The following is a 22,061-nucleotide window of genomic DNA, read 5'->3' as shown; positions in this document are numbered from 1 at the left end:
GGGTAGAAAATGAGAAACGTGGGACGGAGTTGGCTGATGGAAGGCCTGGTGGGTCATGCCAAGGAAGTGAGACTGTCCCCTTTGGCGACACTTACCCGCTCCAACAGGAGTATTTTCCCACCAGCATCAGTGACCATTACCTGTAGCCGCCTCATGGCCTCTGAATCCTGGTCGGCCTTCACCTTGCAGGCCACGAGCAGCTGGGCCGTGGAAGCAGCGACCTGCTTGGCGGATGAGATGAGTTTCTCCTCACTGGCATGTCCCTGAACGGAGGCATTGGCCGCCTCACAGAGACTGCTGGTTGCAGCTGCCACCATCCGGGCCTGGGGACAGTCAGTAGAGAAGTGAGCCAGGGCCCGAACCTCCCTCGGGGCACCCAAAAAGCAATCGGGAAGGAAGGAGGTGACTCACGGCAGAAATCAGCCCCTGGGACCACTGTCCGTCATCGGCAGCATTGGCAGGGATGGAACCCACCTAGAGATGGAGGGCAGAAACCGGGAATGAGCGCCGGAGAGCACAGCAGGACCTGCAGCCCCTCACGCTCTACCTCGCTCTGGAACTAGAGGGAAAAACATCTCTTCAGATACACAGCACCACCAGCATGAGAACGGGACACCCTTGCTGCCCCTCCAAGACTGTGCCCGCACATCCTGGCCGGGGTCCCTCTGGGCCCCGAGGACTTGATCTGAGACACTCAGAACGGCCACCATTTTGTTTCGAGGTAGTGTTTCCGGGCAAACTGTGCAGGAATGACGGATCGGGGCTGTCTTCCCACGCTTCTTTCCTCTGCCGACCTTTCTCCACCTCAAACACAGGAGCCACTGAGGCCTCTTCTTTCAAGGGCCAAGGGAAACTCACATCTCTCCTGATTGCTGACCCTAAAGCCATGCTGTGACTTTCTGGCAGGTGATGGGGGGCAAAAAGGCCGCTGGTGCCTTTCCTTCAGTGCAGCTGATGGCAGATGCTTGCGTTAAGGAAATACAGACTGTTTTGTCAGGGGTTGGGAGAGAAGTAGGAAGCTAGACGTTAAGATGAACTCTGTTTCTATTTAGAAATTACAGCAACAAGTGAAACGTTTTCTGTCCAGATGCAGAGGGAATGGCTTTGGGAGGGAAAAATCTTTACATGGTGGGAGGTGCCTGGGGAGGTCAGAGAAGAGTACCTCAATTTGAATATGAAATTAGGGATCTGTCAGCAATTAATAGGCACCATACCAAGGCTCAGTGAACATCAGATAAAACCCCAAAGTCCTGTCTATAAGCCTGTAGTTCACCCACATCCCATGGAGCCTCCTTTACCAACTTTCTAAATACTTGTATATATTCAACAAATGCTTGAACAAGTTAGATTTTCTTAGTACCTAGCAATTTGGCACACAGTCGGCCCTCTATCAAGAGACTGGAATTTTGGGCACCTGGGTGGCTCAGTTGGTTGAGCAACTGCCTTCGGCTCAGGTCATGATCCTGGAGTCCCGGGATCGAGTCCCGCATCGGGCTCCCTGCTCAGCGGGGAGTCTGCTTCTCCCTCTGACCCTCCCCCCTCTCGTGCTCTCTCTCTCTCCAAATAAATAAATAAAATCTTTAAAAAAATCAATAAAAATAAAAGAGACTGGAATTTTTAGGTAGGATATTCTTCTCAATGATCCATTTTTAGTCTTTACATATTGATTGGTCAGCAAATACTTAAGTGAGGTCAGCCCTCTGCCGCATCTACAGGGCATAAGTGAGAAGCACAAAGGGACAGACTGCATGCCAGTGAAGAGACAGACATACACATGTTAATAAAAACAATACAACACACGATGGTGTAGAAACAGGAGCCGCAGTATATGGGTTGGATTAGGACAAGGTTTAGCTCATGAGAGATTTTGTGGAGGACGACGGATGGCCACTGGTTGGGCATAACTTCCTGTCTGTACTACGAGTTCTGAGGTCAAGGCACAATCATATTTGTCTACTTGTACCCTGACAGCAAGGCCTTTTAATATCAAACAGAAGTAATTGACGATTACAGTGACTGAACTCCCCAAACCCACAACCTGACGGGATTTCGGTAGTGCCTCCAGATTCGAGAGGCTCTCCGTAAGATGCAATTTGGATGGAGTCATTCCACGGTGTATGGGAACAACACACGGAATATTTTAAACTGGGAGACCCTCCCAGATGCAGCATTAGTCTAATAGACTATTAATCCTTTGGGTCACTGAAACAGAACTATGCTTTCATGCTAATGCAGATGGAATGGGTGACTGGGGATGAGGCAGATCAAAGAAATCTCAGACTTAAAACCAGACTGGCCTTTTGATCAATGGGCTCAGGAAAATGCTAACTGCAGAGTTGGGCAGCACGTCGCTACACAGTTCTAAAGAATGGACTGAGCACTGGAGCTGGAAAGCGGTATTACGAAGCCCCTGACTCTGGTGCTCCCAGAGCCATCCACTAGGAAAATATGACAGTTTACATCTTTAAATACAGTGAGAATATAAATGTCTTGTTCGGGGCCTGATCGCGGCCTGGAACAGGATGCTTTCCTTAACAAGAAGCAGATGATTGGCCCAGAAGCCAAACCCTTCATTCTGGATGTCAGGTTTAAGCAAACAGTTTTCAGTCAGATGGGGCAGAGATGGGCAGTTCAGGGAGGGAAGGCCCGGCACCGGTTGCCTCGGGCCAGGCCACAGGCGCTCCCATCTCCTTGGCCCTGAGAGGCTCTCACCATGTGCGGGTTTCATGACCTGGCCAGCGAGGTTCACCCACCTTTCCTTGGGCCACCAGCTCCCTCTGGGCTGCCGAGGCCGACTTGACCAGGGCACTTGTGGCAGCAGCAATGGATTTAGCAGCTTCCAAAATCTGTTCTTCAAAGTCCAGAGTCTCGTCTGCTTGCTAGAACAGAAGAAAACAACATCATGTGCCATTCGCATCCACGAAGGGCGCTTTTTGCCAAACTACTTACTTCTTGGTCCCCTGGCTCTTCATCCGTTTCTGACTTTTTGGCTGACACACCACACCCAGGTGGAAAGGCCTAAGCTGGCGAAACGCCTCTCCATCGGCTGCCTCCCGCTACCTTGGTTCTAAAAGGTACAAGCTGCTGGTGGTGGCATTCTACACACATTTCCGATCAGGAAGGTCTAAGACTGTTTTTCTAGACCAGAGTCTTTAAACAGACATAAATTCACTGTGAATAAAATATGCTCAAATGGTCCCATGGGCATCAATAACCAAAATTTAAATAATCAATCATCACAATCCAAAGAGGGGGGTGGTGGTACACTCTTCCAGAGCTTAAGGCTCAAAAATGGGTTGAAGAAAGGAAAGGTGGCTATTCGTTGTGAAAAGCCTTATTTTTCTTGTATCGGTGAGAACAAAAGTGAAAAAGCATTTGTACTCTTCGTGGCTGAGCAGGGAGAGTTCCGTACCACCTGCAGATCACCAGAGGCGGGAAAGACACCGAGGCGACATGACATGGAGGTGGAGCTGTTCAGTCCCCCAGAAAGCTGGGGCCCGGCTCCACCTGGGGAAGGGCACTGTCCCCCTCCACCCGCCCCCCCGCCCCTTGCAGGTGCTGTCAGGCCGTGAGGGCTCTGCTCCAAGTTCACCAGCACCGTGCCCCGTGCCACCAGAACAAGCAGGGAAGCTGCACAGAAGTGCTGGTAAGTGTGGCGAGTGTAAGGACCTTGGTCCTGGGCTGGCTGGGATGCAGCATCACCATCTGGGGTGGTCAGACTAGATGCCCTCCTCCAGGTCCCCTCAGGACTCACGTTCTGTGAACCTAAGTAGGGTTAAGTTCCCCTTTGGTTAAAGAAGGTTGACGATGGGGCTGGTATCTTTCAGGCATTGCAATGATGGTCAGCTAGAGTATTACTTTTCTTTATGTGCCAAAAAAGTAGATAAAATTTACCCTGTGAACCAATTTTAAGTGTATAATTCAGTGGCATTAAGTACATCCGCAACGTTGTATGGCAGTAATATGTTTTTTAAGAGCAGCTACTATGTGCCAAGTGTCTTGTTAGGCATTCCATGTATGTTACTTGTTTAATTCTCACCAAGCCAGAGAAAAACAAATCTTATACTGTATAGTCATTCTTATAGTCACAAGTGAGAAAATTGAGGCTCAGGGAGGTAGAGTGTTGGGACAAGGTCACGTGGCAGCATGATTCCAGACTCTAAACCAGATCTAAACCCCATTCTCTCTGACTCCATAAGGATGTTTTTACTAGCCTGCTCACCCCTGGGGTATCAGTGAGGACTAATTTTGTATCAGAGGCTCAGAGTTGGCCACTAATGGTCCTATAGGAAACATCAGGCAGGATGGATACATAGATACATTTTTTTTTTTCCAGTTCCTATTCGTTATGGTTGCATCTTGAACTATGAGAGATGCCAAGCTCATTTTTATTTTCACAACTCTACTGTTATCAGATAACATTTCAGTGCACATCTAGGGACTCTGACAAAGGATGCCAGCATTTTAGAAGTTCGTGGACAGAAGCCATATATTCTTTCTTATCTGACAAAATCTTGCTCTAGGAGCATTCAGGACAGAAATGGATTCAGTTGCCGTGGATTCATTCTGGAGTAGGGGAGCTTATAGTAGTGGTGGAGTATAAAATGTGTTTACTGAAATAGAAAGACAACTCATTATAAGACACTCTGGCATAAAAGGTACTGTTACACATAGGCTCCAAAGAAATTGCATTAGGCTCTGATATCTATGGATATCTATTCAGTGACACTGATTTAAGAGCCTGTAGAAATTCATTCTACAAAAGAAATTCAAGCGTGTAACCAATTAAGGTGCCAGGGAAACCATGTAAGTTTTGAACCCAAAGGGGGCCCCTTCCACTGGGACAGAGGAAACGGAAGCCCATGGTGGCTTCTTAATGTGTCCCAGATCCTTGTCTCAGGTGGCCTTCAAGGTGTGTGGAGTACCCCATCAGATTTCTGATTTCCCAAATTTTAGGATCCACAAAAATGGAATTTTCTTAAAATTAAATGCTAACTCTAAGCATGGATAGATCTGACAGAATCATCTTGTTCCAACCAATTTTACAGGCCTCGCCCACATCTTCCATTGCCCTGAAGGTTTTTTTTTTTTTTTTCTCCCTAGAACACGTACTTGAAATAGATATTCAGCTTGGAAATATTTTTGACACCCACAGATTTTTCTTGCAATGGCAACTAGTATAAATGCCCTCTGATGAATTTTTGTTTTTCTTTCCATAAACATCTCTATGCTTTAAAAAGGACGTGGCAGAAAGCCTCATCTCTGGGGGACACTTGCTCTGACTAAAAAGTACTAGAAAGTTTCCCAAGAAAGGCTGAATAAAGCTGAATGGGATGAGTACAGGGGCGGAGGGCTAATGTTTAGACACTGTAGGCCAGGTTTATCACTAAGCCTAAATGCCCACCTCTCTCTCCTGCTGGAAATAAACATCAACACCTGGTATCTCCTCATGCCATACACAACTTCTAGCCCGTAAGATGTGATTCTCCCCGAGCCAAGCAGACTCAGAAATGTCGAAGGGTCCCTGTCAGGGCTGCCCGTCTGCTTGGCTCCCACCAGCACACGCCATGGCATCTGGGAGGAGGATGGTTAAGTGCTCCAGAGAGGAGAAGGGCGCATGTTCCACCACGTTGCAGAAGAGGAGAGAAATGGAATGGGCTTGGTCTTCAAAGAACCTTCCTAACGAAAAGGATCACAACAAAACTGCAGGATTTGCCAACAGAATAAACCTCACTGTAGCTGGGAGATGGAGAACAATGACGACAGTAACGTGGAGCTGCCACAAGGAGACCCTGAAGCATCCGGAGGCCCAGGGTGCCATGAACTTAAGAAAATGCTTTCATTACGTGGGCTAATAAACCGACAGTCCTCCCTCAGAATCACCCAAGGATCTGGTTAAAGATGCAGATTGTGTTTCAACAGGTCTGTGGTGGGGCCTGTGAATCTTCATTCCTAATGGAGGTGGACTACTCCATGGGAAATGCTGGCCTGGGTGAAGGAAAACAGACCCCAGTTAACCGAAGCTTACCAGCCCGCCCTCGTCCAGGGCACGGACTGTGTTTTATTCGACTGATGTGCTCTCTCGAGCACACTATCAGGCAGTGTAGACTACATGGTAAATGTTTGCCGAATGAATGTATCCATTCAAAAGGAGTCTCCCGAGTTCTAGAGTTCAGCCAGGGGACAATTTACATGCTTGGAGAAGGAGAAATGCACTGAGTAAGCGTCCCCATCAGTAACTGTCCATTCTGTGTTCCCCGGGGCGGGGGGAGGGGGGGGAGGCACACACATCTATGCGCTGGCTCCTGTTCTGTTTAAGGCAGGGGGCCGTTACTTGTACGCCCTGCCTGAACCCCTCAACCTGTGTTCACAGCCTGTTGTGACACTGACTCATGCATATACAGAGGTAAACAGCATTCCCAGCATTTTGCAAAGGGGTTCTCTTAGCAAAGCAGCGCTGAGGGAAAGAGTACCAGATGTGCAAACTGAGAATCTGCTCTGCTTCATGAACGTGTTGGCTACAGCCTCCGAGTGCTGACTCTGTCTTCTCATCCTCTGTTCAGTGATCTTTTCCCTGTTCCCCTCCCCCTCCCCTGTGAGAAGGCCACTGGCCAGCTCACCACCAGTTCTCAGCAGCTGTCTTTCCTGGACTGCCCACTGAACTTCAGCAGAGGATGGGCTTATCCTCACCTTTGCTTTCTGGTAGCTGCAAGAAAGGTCCAGGCACCCTTTTGGTGGTATTTTTCCTCTTTGGTGATCCCCTGCAGAGCTCCTCTTTCTTAAAAAGTTAGAGGTCTGCTGAGGTCCCTCTGGGGAAAGGCCACATTTTCGGCTGGCTTCCTTGTTGCCAGCTTCCTGTGCCCTGGAGAGCATTTGAGGCCCCTGTCTTGCTCTGATCGGTCCAATGTCTCAGGAGCTTGAGTTCCACTGGGGTAGGAGGTAAGGCAAGGGACAGAGGCAAGGGAAAGGGGAGACCTTTCCTCATTTTTATTTTGCCTTTTGGCCTTTTAGGGATTCTGAGGATATAATCTTTGCAGTACTGATTTCCTGAACCTGCCCTCCTTGCTACCTCTCTGTTAGGGGTGCTATAGGTAAATTATAAATATATGTAGAGCAATACTGACCCATAGTAAATGCTCAATAACTCCTTGCAATTAATTTCATTATTACTTCCTTTACTACATATATTCCGTGGTTTTATTTTTTTTATATTTTATTTTGTTTTGTTTTATGTTATGTTAGTCACCATAGAATGCAATCATTAGTTTTTGACGTAGTGTTCCATGATTCATTATTTGCATATAACACCCAGCGCTCATTATAACTCCTGTGGTTTTAAAAATTGTTTTTTAGACTCTGGGCTAAGCTAGTCTGGCTCCTGCCTCATTTAAGGCCTGTGGAGGCTGACAAGCGCTGTTGTTTTTCTCTCTCTGGACCATTTTTCCACTCATAATTAGGAGAAAGTTTCTAACTGCCATTTCTGATGATAGCCTAAAATAATTATAAGTAAAAACCATAAACCAAAGATGAACCGAGGGTCGAGTAACAGACGCTACAGACTGGCGCAGCTTCCACCCTCTCCCTCAACACCAGACAGGAGAGAATCTGCTCTGCTTCATGAACGTGTTGGCTAGAGCCTCCGAGTGCTGAATCTGTCTTCTCAACCTCTGTTCAGTGTCCTTTTCTCTGTTCCCCTCCCCTGTGAGGGCCACTGGCCAGCTCACCACCCGCTGTCACCACTTAGAGCCCTCTGAGCTCTAAGGGCAGTGCCTTGCACGTTCTGACCATCAGTCGGGGTTCCGTTAGTAGCTTAAGGAGGAACCTCAACTCTCCCGGTCCTTTAGCTTAGACGTGTTACGATTCCAAATGAAACCTTTCTTCATTAAGAAGGTGCTGGCTAAAATAAGCAGGTGCTACTTTTTCTCTTCCTTCTTTTCTCGGTCTCCTCCGCAGAGAAGCCCTGCCTCCCTCCGGCAGCATCTTTGCCAACCTCCACCCTAACAGGTCCTGGGGCATATGCTACACAGAGGAAGAATGTTTCTGTCCGTGGTCCTTTTACTCGGCCTTTTCTTTGTGAATTACATCCCTGCAGCCCCTCCCCGCAATGAACTTGAAGGTGAGGGAGCTGAGGGTACCCAGAGGAGATGGCCCAAAGGTCACTGCCTTGATGTCTGCCTCCCTCCCTGAAAACCTTCTTTAAGGGACTGCCTTGCTAAGAGCTGATAAACCCAGTGATCAAACTTTCCTCACAAATGGCGACAAAAACCACATCCCAACTCATGGTGCCATTTTTCCAGTTAGGAATTGTGCTTTGTTCTGTGTTCCTGAAAGTCTTGCCGAATGCTTGCTACTCAAAACAAGGTCATATATACGTCAGAAACTTAAAAAAACCCTTTGGATATATTTTTTAAAAGTGTGGACATTTTCCATGCAATTTAAATGTCCTTGAGGGAAACAAGAAAGCCAACACCAAGAACTCCCACCACACCAGTGAAGCATTTTCTGGCCAGTTGAAAGCCTGAGTGGAACAGGCAGCCGCGTTTCTCTCTCTCTCTTTTTTTTTTTTTTGTAGTGAGTTTGGCTGCTCCCAGTCTGCTTCTGGTATCGAATTGAGAGGTGCCTTGGGGGGAGACCTCAGCCTGTACCCAAAGACTCAACTGTGTAAGGGCCAAATCAGCTTTTCTTTTAGAGGATCCAGGGGTGGGTTGTCTTTAGGACCACCCTTTGTACTCAGATAAAGAATAACGCATGTTCATGCAGCATCCATTGGAAAAGGTCTGAGCTTGCACAATTAGTATCTTGGGAGTGGTTTTCCCATAGTACCTACTGTTTTATTAGGGTTTTTTCGTTTGTTTGGATTAAATAATACCACTGAAATGATCTTTTAATTGCTACTTCTGTTTGGCAGAAACATTCTTCAAGATTATTGTGCTTTCAAAAAAGTCACGTGCATGTTTACTTAGGAAGCACGGACAAAAAAGATAATGGGATGCTTTCAAATATTTGATCAGGTATATTCACTACATCGTAAACTCCTTTGATATGAATCCTCCACCTGTTTGCGGAGGGACTGACAAGAGCTGCTGTTCTACCACTGGTCACTCGGGAACATGAGCTGGCTGAGCTCCCCACACACCTTTGCTTCTTACACTCTTTACGTCTCCAGGCCTGGAAGCAACTGGTGGCAGATGAGCTGAAAGCCCACACCCTTTAGCCATACAGAAAATGCTGTATGGGCTTCCACTCCTCCTTGAACATCTGGTCACCTTTTCCCATCCCCTCGGCTAAGCAGAACAGCATACTGGCCAACAGCAAGGTTACCGGAAAGAAACAAGAGAATCACACCCGTTTTAACGAATGGGTTTCACCTTAAGGCCCTTTTAAACTGTTTCTCTTTATTCATGATAACTGGCTATCTCTTTTCCATGACAATTTGTCATTTTGGTCAAATGACTTTAACTGGCCTCAAAACCCCAGACACTGTTCTCTAGCTGCGGTAAGGAGGCACGGATTTTGGCCGCATCTTGCAAGCCGTCTGAAAGAGCTCCTGCTGACACACACTTACTGATCTGTTCTCAGCGGAGAAGGGTCCCAGGGACAGGCTCCACTTCATCGCTCTGGAAGCTGGGACTCCAACCGTCTATTTCCCTCCCCTGTATCATCACTTTGCCACCGCCGCTGCTGTGACCTGTCACTATGCATTTACTGCAAGCATCTTGGAGACGGCTTCTAGACACAACCAGGGGAAGCCTTCCTGACCCATCTGGTCAAACCACTGGCTCACCAACTGTGTGGGGCCTTGCTTACATACATACACACAGAAGTGCTCTTAAAAGAGCGCCTCTTCTCTGCGCTAAAGGACTGAGCTACGGGCACAATAGTTCTCTTTCCAGAAAACAGAGCTCACAATCTTTTGTTGAGACAGATCAGAACGAACTCACACATACTTTGCAGGCTCTTCTTTGATGAGGAGGTCAAAGCCAACCAAAGGAGGTTGCTGAGTGCCAGAAAAAATGTTTCATAATCCCAAACTTCCTGTTGCACCCAATTAGGCTACTGTCAGCTTACTCTAAATATTATCAACCTCTACCGACTAGTTAACCTATTACAGGAAATTCAACAGAGTCCAGTCTGCATTGCATTACCATTAAGAGATTCATGTAGTCCTAAGCAAGCTTTATGTAAAGCCCAATGACTCACCATCCCCACAGTTGGTATGGCTGATTCGGTTTATACGTTGTGATGCTATGGGTGGAAGGGAAAGTTGCAGAGAGTTGATTTGTGCTTGAATTTTTTGCAGAAAACTTGATTATGAAAATTACTAATTTCTAAGTTGAGGATCAGGACAAAAGTGAACTACAATGCAATGTCTGGATGTGTTTAGGGGTTATAGTCCTGATGTTTATCCCATGTCACAAACACAGGCTAGAACCTTCCATTTTTTTTCCACTGAGCATATCCCTTAAGGACTCGTTACTGCGCAAAACTAAGCTACACATATTATCCTAAGCTCTTAGGAAGACATCCATAATTATGATTTGTTTCTACAACAAACAAAAGAATCTAGCCGTACTGACACGCTACAAGAAAAAATGGAATATAACATCATGAAATGGAATGAGCAGCCCATCTTCTAAATCTGCTTGTGATTTTAACGTGTTCTTTCCTGCTGCCTTATAAACTATATTAGGAACCCCCGGAGACAGGGCAAGACACTGTAGGAATATGTTTGATATATAGTTGGATTAAATAACAACCTAATATATCAAACATATCACACAGAGGCCTGCAGCAAAGGCATCCAGGTTTGGCTGGGCTCGAGAATAGGCACCGTACGTACTGCAGGAAGTCCATTACCCGTCTGGGGAGCGCACAGGCTGGTGGTACGTGTGGAAACGGCGCCACGAGCAACCTCGTAGGCACATGCACCAGAGCACACTGACCTTCCCCTTTTGCCTTCCTGCCATCTTCCCAAGCAAATAGTGGATCCAACAGTGCAAATTTGTTATTCCCATCGGGGAGATTGCAGGCAAAAAGAGGTGCTTATATTTTAAGGGCCTGAGCTGGGAATATACCAGAATCATTTTCATAAACCAGGGAGCGTTCTACTTTTAAAACAGGCGACCTGAGACTGTGGCGAGCAGAGTAATTTAAACAAAAAACCAAACACCCATAGCCCTTCCCCGGTACTATTCTTCAATGCAGTGTAAATGCTCCGTGGTTACAAAGGAAAGCATTATCCACGCTATGCTGAGGGCTTGTGTGGTCGTGTGTAGTTACAGGGATAGGAAGGCGATAGCAAATGCTTATTCACAGTATCATGAGGATAACTTCTCTATTTCAGTTATGGAAGGGCATGGAGAGAACCAGTTCACCACAAAAGACTGGTTGATTGAGGGGTCAGATTGGACTTTTTTTTTTTTTTTTTTTAACTGGGGAAATAAATTCCTTTATAAAGGTAAGGAAGGTATTTTATTTCATGCGGTTATTACCACAAAGCAGAGGGTACTCTGAGACAGGCACAAAAACCATCGTTTGGGTTCATGGTTTCTTTAGAACGATTTTAGAGATAATATAATCCATGTGGCAGAGCCTTTGGCCATTGGGTGGAGTAATACTTCAGATCATCTTCAGGCACTCAAGAAGTACCAAGTGCCCTTCCTCACATGAAGAGGGGAGTGCCCTAAAGCGGGCATCCCCAAGGAAGGGGCTCAAATCAACAGTTACGTCCACTTCGACCTTCACCGAAGGATTCCTCGGCTTTGTGTAAAGACCCACACTGTCAATACAAAGGCTGGACGATCCTAGGGCAGGGCAGGGAGTGCCCACTGGCCCACCTCAGCAGCCACCACTCATTTTTTAAGTGCTGTTGTTTTTAAAACACTGTTTTATAAAATATTAAAACACAGGCCCTCCCCTAATTCCACGGTCACCCTTGTACATCCCCTACCTGTCTCCTTCATATGCAAGTGTTGTTTACAGAGTTGTAATCATAACAAGCACATAATTCTGCATCCTGTGTGTTTTTCTTTTTTTACTTTACATTTGTGCCATGAGCATCTTCCTCATACTACACAGTCCTATCAACCATTCCTTTCAATAGCCGCATACTTTTTCTTCAAGGAGACACTCAGGTCATATCTAACTTCTTCCTACAAATAAGGCTACAAGGCATAGCCTTCCCTGACACACAGAGCTTTCTTTCTCTCTGGATTTCCTCCTCAGCACAGATTCCCAGAAGAGGCATTAGTAGCTCAGATGGTACAGGCAAACCCAAAACCTCCTCTGGGGGGCTGCACCAGCCCCTGACACCGGCTAGACCCAAAGGACTGAGATGAACGGACCCTGCCACCCAGAGCCCACATACGCTGCTTCCAGCTCCATCAAGCCGGCTGACTCTGGCAAGGTACTGTGCCCTTGATTTTGCATGGATGGAGCAGGGATGGGAATACAGGTTGCTCTTAGACCTGCTGCAAGGGCCAGATGAGTTCATCCATGCAAAGCCCCTAGAAGGCTGCCTGGCCCCTGCTTGGTACTCAATCAACGTGAGCCTTTTGCTTTCTTTTTGCTATGGCCATCAGCTCATGGATCTATGGAATAATTTTTATTGCAGGCATTCTCCGAGGGGGTAGTAGATAAAAGTCCCTGAAGCGTAGTTTCAGTGATGGTGATACAGTTACTGCCTATTACGTTAGGCACTGTGTTCTTAAATTATCTCATTTAATGGCTGTAACAACAATCCTCTGGGGTAGGGCCTCTCATGACTTGTATTTTCAGCTTAAGAATTCTACGGTGAATAAATGGCTAGACGGAGGGCAACTAGGCTTCAGAGATAGAACTCCGAGGGATCCTGCAAAAGGACAAAGGGAGAGGGATTGGAACAGGAGCTCTTAGCACCTGGTGAAGTGCTAATGTTACAGGAGCACCAGGCGAATTCTCCAGAAGAGTGCCAACTGACCCGACTTCAGCATTAGCAGACGAAAGCTTTCCAGGAGAGGTTGGCTGTGTGAAATCAGATGAGGAAGAGGAAAAACCAATTGTGCAAAAAGCCTCTAAATCTTAGTCAATGGTTGTTTGCTTCTTAGCTCAAAGTAATCTTCCATTTGCAATTAACTTGATTTATAAAGCAGAAAATAAAGACATAGAAAATGGGAGCCGCCCCTACACACACGCTCCGTGCTTAAGCTTGCTGAGAACAACTTGGACAATCTCAGACCACTTAAGACCCTCAGCTTAGAGGCTAGTGGAGAGAACCCTGGTAAACCCCCAAATCAGAAGCCATAACTCTTAAATTACATCTTGATGAGAAATTTAAAGACGGCCTTCACCAAGTCTAGAGCGACTATTAGGAGACTGGCTCGAAGAATTTCATGGTTTTAAGAAGGCTCCCAAGCTTCATCCATTTACTACCTGCTCATGTCTAGTTTCCATACAACATGAACCCAGGCTCTGCTTTTGAGGGGTGTGGTGTATTCTAGTGCTCAGACTCCATCCTTTGGTCTTATAAAAAAGGCAGAATTTTAGGCATATCTAATCTGAGGGATCCAACTTTTCTGAGGGCAAAAACCAGATTTTACTTCCTAATGTATTTGGGTTCTTGGAAGGGAAGTGGGGTCATAGGTACCTGCAGCGACCTGCTTGACCAGAAAGAAAAAGAGGCCACCTCCAGTTTTGCCATCTTCTGACTGAAGATAGCCATGGGGCAGGGGGAGGGGCAGGTAAGAGCTTAACAGGGTTGGGCTTTGCCCCTGGACGGCACTAGCTCCCCAATCTTTTATGTAATAATTGTCCTCTCTACTGCCCAATCTTAAAATATTTCTTTAAATGGCTGTTTCTAATATCTACTCATGATCTTAGGTTTTAAACATTTATCTAGATGACAAACACAGATGGAGGAAACATACCAGCCCACCACAGCCTCCAGCATATATTGAGAAAGTCTGTCACTGGATCCATTTTTGAGGTCCACATTGTCCTCTCTATTGATTTTAAGAAAAGGAGAGACCCAGCATTGCTATTTGCATTACATTATGGAAACCAGACAATTGGAGGGTGACGATATCCCATTCAGGGACAGGGATTTTCCATAATAAGTATCCAACACCTGCTTTATAGGGAACAGAGCTAAACTCAGACTGTAAATGCCCGGGTTCTTCCTCTGGATACCCAAAGGTATTTTTCTGGGTGGTTAACCTGAAGGAGCCACCCGTGGGTTTTTTTTCCATACCCTGTGAAAAGGTGCTGGGCTGGGGGAACAGGTTTGCCGCTTGTGAGTCTAACCACAGGGAAGGAGACAAAGCTTCCTGTGGCACACCAAGCTCCATTTCACAACCATCCACAGGAAGACCCAGTGACATGAGACAAGCAGCCACACATGGACACTCACTTTTGGTTTTGCTCTTGGCTTCAGTTGCTCTAACTTCTTAGCGGCAGCCTCAATGGATGCTGCGGCCCCCAGTAATTCTGTTTCTGCAATGACGGTTGGGTCTTCTGGATCCACCCACTCTGTTCCTAAAATCAGTCCAAAGAGGGTCATTCTTGGTAGCTGTGACTGCAGGGCACTGGCTTCGTTACGAACAGTATCTGGAGTGACATGCAGGGAAGCTCCAGAAGCCTACTAGCCGCATGGTGCTAAGGGATCTTCTCTCTAGCTCTCACAGAGATCAGCTGGGTGCAGGGGAGCTCCTGTCTGCTCCTGTTTTTCTAAGCCAGTTATGTACACAGCCCTAGCACAGGAGTGGTCATCAATGATAGTTTCAAAAATCAGGATCTCATGGTCCAAGGCCAGCTCGAGCCTTACTCTAACTTCTCACTTAAAAGCTCATGAATGCAAGTAACTATTTTCAAGAGACTTGAGACTCTGCTGACCACACAGATTTGCCATTCTCTTCTCTTGGGACTCCTGGAGAACAGCCATTCACCTCAACTCAAACGAAGGGAAATTGAATTTGTCTGGTGAGGTGGCTGCTTCTAATGTTACCATGAGGGGGTGTGCAAACAATGTACCCAGAGAGCATCATTTCCTAAACATGAAGTGTGTTGTCTAAATGAGGATAAATATTCTGATGAAGGAAACTGCAGATAAAAATAAATGGTGACACCCTTCAGAGAAGTGAGCAGTTCCAGATGGACTATACCATTTAAGAAGAAGTACTTAATGCAAAGACTGGAACAAAGCCTTACTTTGGGAGGATATTACTTTGAAAATCTAACTCTATTCCCATTTGCTTAAAAAAAAAAAAAAAAAAAAGTACCTCACCGTATTCCTTCTGACTGCATTTGCCGAGAAAGGGCCTGGGTTGGCTTGTGCGGTATCAGTACAGTTCGCCATACTCACTTGACACAAGAGAACGCAGCCTACCTTTCATGGCTTCTGCAGCCTGGATGAGCTCCGTCACGGCGCCGGCGACACGCTTGGAGAAGGCAGCCAGCTGGTGCTTGAGTTCCGGGCTTGGTTTCTGAAGAATCTACGGATGAAGACAAACGCATATGAAAGATGGTAGCCATTGCGACAGAAAGCACACTCTTCCTGGTGGACACGGAGTTGGACATCCTGGTTTTAAGTTGCAACTCTGTCGCCAAGTGACTTCGGAACTTGGGGGAAAACACCTAAGGCTCACTGGCCTTCAGTTTCCTCACGTGAGAAGTGAAAAGTTGGGAACCAGGAGTTTCTTTAAGGTCCCTTCTGACACATTTCCCTAAGATCCTAAGTGAGATGAGGTCCTTACTCGTCCTTTATTTGCACTTTCATTTGTACACAAAACATATGTAAACAAAAATTACCACAGTGTAAGAACAATCCGAGTGAACATGAAAGCCTGAGGTTACAAGTAGCTGGTACTTGTGACAAAACAAATGTGGGACCAGAAGAAACAGGTGACTCCAGTTGGACCTTAGAGACAAAGTCCCCAAGAGAGCAACTGCCAACTGATCAGAGGGCTGTTCCTGAAGGAACAACCCATCTCCAGGGTTTTGACTGCAAGCTCTCCTGGGAGAGGTCCGGAGGATTTTCCTTCTTTCATACTAGTTCAAAGGTTTTTTTTAAAATTTCTTTGCTTTTTGTTTTCTTACGGTATTAAAAAGAGATATTGGATATCCAACGCCCACTCCAATTTATAGCATATCCTGTGAGGATTTCTTCTCGAATCACTCAAGAATGGAACTAAGAAATGGGATGAGACCTCCACCACAAATTTATATTGACTGAAACCATCTTGCTCCTTCCGAATTTTGAAAGTCTTCTTCCAACATTCTTTTTCTTGTATCTCTTTGCCATGTTTCACAGTGGTAACCTTCAGATTTAGAAATGCTAAAACATTCAGGAGGAAAAGTGCAATTGCTGTCTCTCTATGGACAATTTTGAAGCCTCTGAGCCAGGGACAGAGCCTGGGCCTTGAAACTGGACAAACCTGTGACCAAACCTGGCTTCACTTGCTCCTGGTTTATGACATCAGGCAGATTACTGAACCCCTCAGAACCTGTTTTCTCATCTGTAAAACTGGGGTAATGCCTATCCCTCAGGACTGGCATAAAGATCAAATGGAGTAACACATGAGAAGCATCCTGCACGATGCCTGGAATACAACAGGCATTCACTAAATGTTTTTCCCTTCTTGGTGTCCCATACCCTTTTTCACTAGGCCAGGCAGCATACTGGAGTATGGAAAAAGGAGTCCAGAAAGGATGTCTTTTGGACCCCAGAGCTAAAAGAGAACTCTAAGAAAAGGTTGGTAAAAACACATCTGGGGCTGGGGTAGTTAATGGGATTATACTTGGGCCAGCCCCAGGCACACCAGTGCATAGAAGACATTATATTAAATGCTTGAACTGACTAGTCAAAGATTTTTGAACATTGCTTTACATGCATCTATCCCCATTCTCCTTCCTCTTGGAATCTTTTACATTTATATTTGCTATTGCTCTATGGATTCAGCTACTCTGTTCTTATTTTCTCACCCTTGAACTTACACATATCACTATGCAGATATTAAGAACTCAATATAACGGTGCCTGGCTGTCTCGGTTGGTGGAGCATGCAACTCTTGATTTCAGGGTTGTGGGTTCAAGCCCCACATTGGGTGTAGAGATTACTTAAAGGTAAAACCTTTAGGGAAAAAAAAGCACTCAGTACAAACCTAAGAATGAGTGAAAAAATGAATGGATGAGTAAAAACAGAGCAACATACTATTGGGATAAGTCCTAATATGAAGGTTTCATGGATCAATTCCAAAACAACAATAGGACCATGGAGAGGTGCAGGGAAGGGGTTAGGTGTCTTTTATTTTCTAATACAGCCAGAGGCGGTTTAGTTAAGTGTAGGTTCTAGAGTCAAACTGTGTTTGAAACCCTGGTCTAGTTACTTACCTTCTTTCTAAGCCTCAGTTTAAGTAAACTGCCTATTAAATAGGCACAGTAACAGCCCTTTTGTTAGAGAGTGGTGGTAAGATTGCATAAATTCATATGTAATTTAATATATAACCCATCAGGGCTCTATTGATAGAATTGGACTGATGTAGAGCCTGGGCATCAGGATTTTTAAAAGTCCCGCATGTGATTCTCATATACAGTTGTGAACCTATATATGAGTTGTGAACCACTGCTCTAGACTCAAATGGTGGCATTTGGCACCACTTAATTGTAAAAGGCTTGTACTATTTTTTTTTTTTCTGAAACAATGCATGCTCTAAGGCCACCAAGTGAATAATGGTTATGGCTCAGGGTTTGAAAAGCTAAGTGGCCCATAAGCCTTGTTCGTTGGTTAGTTGGTTTATCCATAGTGGTCAAGACAACAAGAATAAGCCACGTATTAAAGGTATGATGGGGAGACTCATAGTAAAAGATGCACTGAATGTTTTCCCCTTAAGATTAAGAATATGGTAAGGATGTTTGGTCTCACATTCCTATCAGTATTGTACTAAAATTCCTGGACAGTGCAATAGGGCAAGAAAAAAATAAATGGCAAACAGACCAAAAAGAAGAAGTAAAATAATCTTTGTTCAGAAGTAAAATGAATGTCCATGTAGAAAATCTTGAGGCATCTGTAAAAAAAAAAAAAGTTTCTAGAACGAATAAGTGAGTATAGCAAGGTTCCAGGCTATAAGGTCATTATACAAACATCAATTATATTTTTATATATAACAATAAAAATTGGGAATTTTAAAAAAGCAGTGTCATTTATAACAGTATAAAAATTATGAAGTACCTAGTGTTAAATGTGACAACAGATTTGAATGCTAAAAACTATAAACACTGTTGAAATTATTAAAGAAGACCTACATAAACGGAGAGATATACCGTGTTCATGGATTAGAAGACTCTTCAGATGCCAATTATCCTAAATCTCCCCTACACTCCCAGTCAAAATTCCAATAACCTTTTTTTTAAGAGATTGAAAAGATGATACTAAAATATATATGAAATGCAAAACACATAGAATACCTAAGACTATTTTGAAGAAGAACAAAGTTAAAAGTCTTAAACTAATTGATTTTAAGACTCATATAAAGTTGTAGTGGTAATCAAGATATGATATTGGTACATAGACGTATAGATCAATGGAGCAGAAAAGAGTCCAGAACTAGATTCACACATACGCTCAACTGATTTTCATTAAAGGTGCTAAGATGTCTTTAATTCAATGGGGACAGAATAATTTTTTCAACAAATGGTAATGGAACAATTGGATAGCCATATGTAAGAATATGAACCTTGACCCTTTCCCCACACCGTATGCATAAATTAACTAGAAGTGGAGTATAAACCGAAATATAAGAATTAAAACTGTACAGGGCGCCTGGGTGGCTCAGTTGGTTGGGCCACTGCCTTCGGCTCAGGTCATGATCCTGGAGTCCCTGGATCGAGTCCCGTATCAGGCTCCCTGCTCGCCAGGGAGTCTGCTTCTCCCTCTGACCCTCCCCCCATCTCATGTGCTTTCTCTCTCTCTCATTCTCTCTCTCTCAAATAAATAAATAAAATCTTTAAAAAAAAAAGAATTAAAACTGTACAGAAGAAAACACAGGAAAATCTTAGTGATCTTGGGTTTTGTAAGGATTCTCAGAGGACAAAATCTAAATTATGCCTAAAAACTTCAAAAACCATGAACTTGGAAGTTTATGCTTTAGAACTTTAAAAACATTATGCTAAGTTAAAGAACCAGTCACAAAAGACCACATACTGTGTGATTCGATTTTATATGGAAGGTCCAGAACAGGCAAATCTACAGAGGCAGAAAAGAGATTAATGTTTGTGTAGGGCTTGGAGTGGGGGTAAGGGCAATGAATGACCACTTAAGGGTGTGAGATTTCTTTTTGGGGTGATGAAATGTTCTAATATATTGTGATAGGTGAATAACTCTGTAAATACAGTAAAAACCAATTAATTTAATGCTTAAGTGGGCATATTCTGTCATATGCCAATTACAGCTCAATAAGGCTGTTATAAAGAGAATCAATCTGGCATGCAAATGAAAGAACAGCAGGAAGCTGGTGAAGGGTAGCAGAGTGTGCCACCCCAAAATATACCTCTTTGGTATAAGGATTATTTTGAACTAATTTTTTGAGAAAGAGCAGATACAGGAGAAGCTCTGAAAAGAGTATAAATTACTCTTTTGAAAGGGAAATTTACATTTATAAAGCAAATCTTCATTTGTTAAGGGTGTCTCCCTCTTCCTGCTTGAAGAGAAGGTTGATTATCACAAGAGAATTTATCAGTAGAGAAGGCACAGACTTAAATCTGCATAACCACCTTACCCTACTTTATTGAGCTTTTCTTGGTAACCAACCTCCCATCACTAGTCTCCCCCCAGCCAATTACACACTTTTTTTTCCTTGAGCTAAAGACGGTATTTAAGCTGGTGGCTCAGACCACCTATGCAGTTACTCATTTTTTCCCCTGGATATCTGCCATGTATCCATGAGGTACACAAGTTAATAAATTTGTTTTTCTCTTGTTAATCTGCCTTACTACGTAGGCAAGAACTCAGAAGGGTTGGGAGAAAATTATTTTTCCTCCCCTTATACTGGGATATAACCCTAAAAATAATTTGATAACCTGTGCAAACAGAAACATTCAATTCATGTTATATGTTTATTTGAGAAATAAGATATATTTTGGTTTTCCTTTTCTGTTTTTTCAAGTCCTATCTGTTCTTTTTGTTTCAACTCTGCAGCACTGTTTTCTAAGAACACACATTTGCCTCCCTCTCCAGACATTGTTATGAAAATGACATGGCAAACCACACCCTAAGAGAAACTATTTAAAACAACAACAACAACAACAACAACAAAAACCCAAAAACCTAGGGGCACCTGGGTGGCTCGGTCAGTTAAGTGTCTGACTCTTGATTTTGGCTCAGGTCATGATGTCAGGGTCATGGAATCAAGTCCCATATCAGGCTCCATGCTGAGCCTGAAGCCTGCTTGAGATTCTCTTTCTCCCTCTCTCCCCTCTCCCCTCCCCCGCTTGCACGTGCATGCTTTCTCTCAAAAACAAAACCAAAAACCAAAAACCAAAAAACAAAAAAAAAAACTAACAACTTGTATCTAGAAAATAGAAAGTTCTACAAGTTCCATAATTGGACAAATAAAAAATAGGCAAAAGATCTGAACAGGCACTTCATAAAAAAAGACAGAGAAGGTAAACAGGTGCATAAAAAAGATACTCAACATTGTAAATTAAAACTACAGTGAGATACCACTACACACCCACTGGAATGGCTAAAATTAAAAAGATGGACCATTTCACGTGTTGACAAGGGTGTGGAGCAATTGGAACTCTAATACACTGCTGGAGGAAATGTAAAATAGTACGACGACTCTAAAAAAGTTTCCTAAATGGGGTGCCTGGGTGGCTCAGTCGGTTAAGCGTTTGCCTTCGGCTCAGGTCATGAGCTCCGCGTCGGGCTCCCTACTCAGTGGAGAGTCAGCTTGTCCTTCTTCCTCTGCTGCTCCCCCTGCTTGTGCTCTCTATCTCTCTGTCAAATAAATAAATAAAATCTTAAAAAAAAAGTTTCCAAAAAACAAAAAAAATGCATACCCTATTTTATAAATATTCCACATCTAGGTATTTGTCCAAGAGAAATGAACACATATAGGCTCAAAGACTTGCATAGAGAATGATCTTGGCAGCTTTATTTGCAATAATCAAAAGACTGGAAACGACCTAAATGTCCATCATTAGGTGAAGAGTTAAGTATGGCATATCCAGCTGATGGAATATTACTTAGCAAAATGGGACAAATTATTGATACATCTAACAACACGGATGGAACTGAAAATGTTGATGCTGAGTGACAGAAGCCAGACAAAAAGGAGTCCATGCTATACATTCCATTTATATAAAAGTCTAGAAAATGCAACCAAATGTATAGTAACAAAAAGATCAGCAGGTGCCTAGAAATTCTGAGGAGTAATGCACACCTTTGTTATTTTGATTGTGGTGATGCTTTCCCAGATGTATTCAGAGATCAATATTCAAACTGCACACTTTAAATATCTGTTAAGTATATGTTAGTTATGCTTCAAAAAAGCTGGAAAAAAGTTAGGGGTGTGGTGGGTAAGTTCACTTACATCATCAAAGTGGAGTGATTAAAGACTTCTGTCTTTGAAGGAGAGCTGGAGGGAGGGAGGGGGGGAGAGAGAGAGAGAGAGAGAGAGAGAGAGAGAGAGAGAGAGAGAGAGAACCACTCCTGCATGTACTCCGGCTCTGAGAAAGGAACAAGCCCTATGGTAAAGTATCTGATTCAGATGAAGCAAGAGGAAAGGAGTTCTATTTTTATTCTGCCATTAAGTCAACATGATTCCTAATAGCAGACAAGAGACAGAACCAAATTAAAGCTCTGCTAGTGGAAACAGGGGTAATTTTAAGCCTGTCAAAGATCTCACATTGTGGTTGAGCAGCAATATTGAAGTGTGATTACTGCAGAGGGAATGTGGCTGCCCCTAACCCTGCAAAATCCTCTAGGACAAACCAGCAAATGGCAAACTCGGGAGGCCAACACTGCTCAAGTGGGCATGTCTAAAGCTTCAGAAAGCAGCTCCCTGGGCAGCAGGGACAGGGCTCTG

At 44.3% G+C, this 22,061-nt stretch overlaps 1 protein-coding gene across 1 annotated transcript in view; it reads right to left on the bottom strand.

The window, feature by feature from the left end:
* The window catches only part of TLN2 (talin 2), a 203,228-nt gene that overhangs the window by 6,064 nt on the left and 175,103 nt on the right, over nucleotides 1-22,061 (bottom strand). Inside the window, exons 50-54 of the mRNA XM_028100406.2 lie at nucleotides 15,362-15,467; nucleotides 14,387-14,511; nucleotides 2,754-2,879; nucleotides 412-474; nucleotides 141-323 (exon numbers count right to left, since the gene is read on the bottom strand). Coding sequence (XP_027956207.1) covers nucleotides 141-323; nucleotides 412-474; nucleotides 2,754-2,879; nucleotides 14,387-14,511; nucleotides 15,362-15,467 — 603 coding nt within the window. The remainder of the gene's footprint in view (nucleotides 1-140; nucleotides 324-411; nucleotides 475-2,753; nucleotides 2,880-14,386; nucleotides 14,512-15,361; nucleotides 15,468-22,061) is intronic.

The sequence above is a fragment of the Eumetopias jubatus genome, unplaced genomic scaffold (assembly GCF_037043125.1).
Source record: "Eumetopias jubatus isolate StellerSeaLion01/CBP00866 unplaced genomic scaffold, mEumJub1_p1.0 scaffold_7, whole genome shotgun sequence".
Lineage (NCBI taxonomy): Eukaryota > Metazoa > Chordata > Mammalia > Carnivora > Otariidae > Eumetopias > Eumetopias jubatus.
This window is presented reverse-complemented; position numbering and strand designations above follow the sequence as displayed.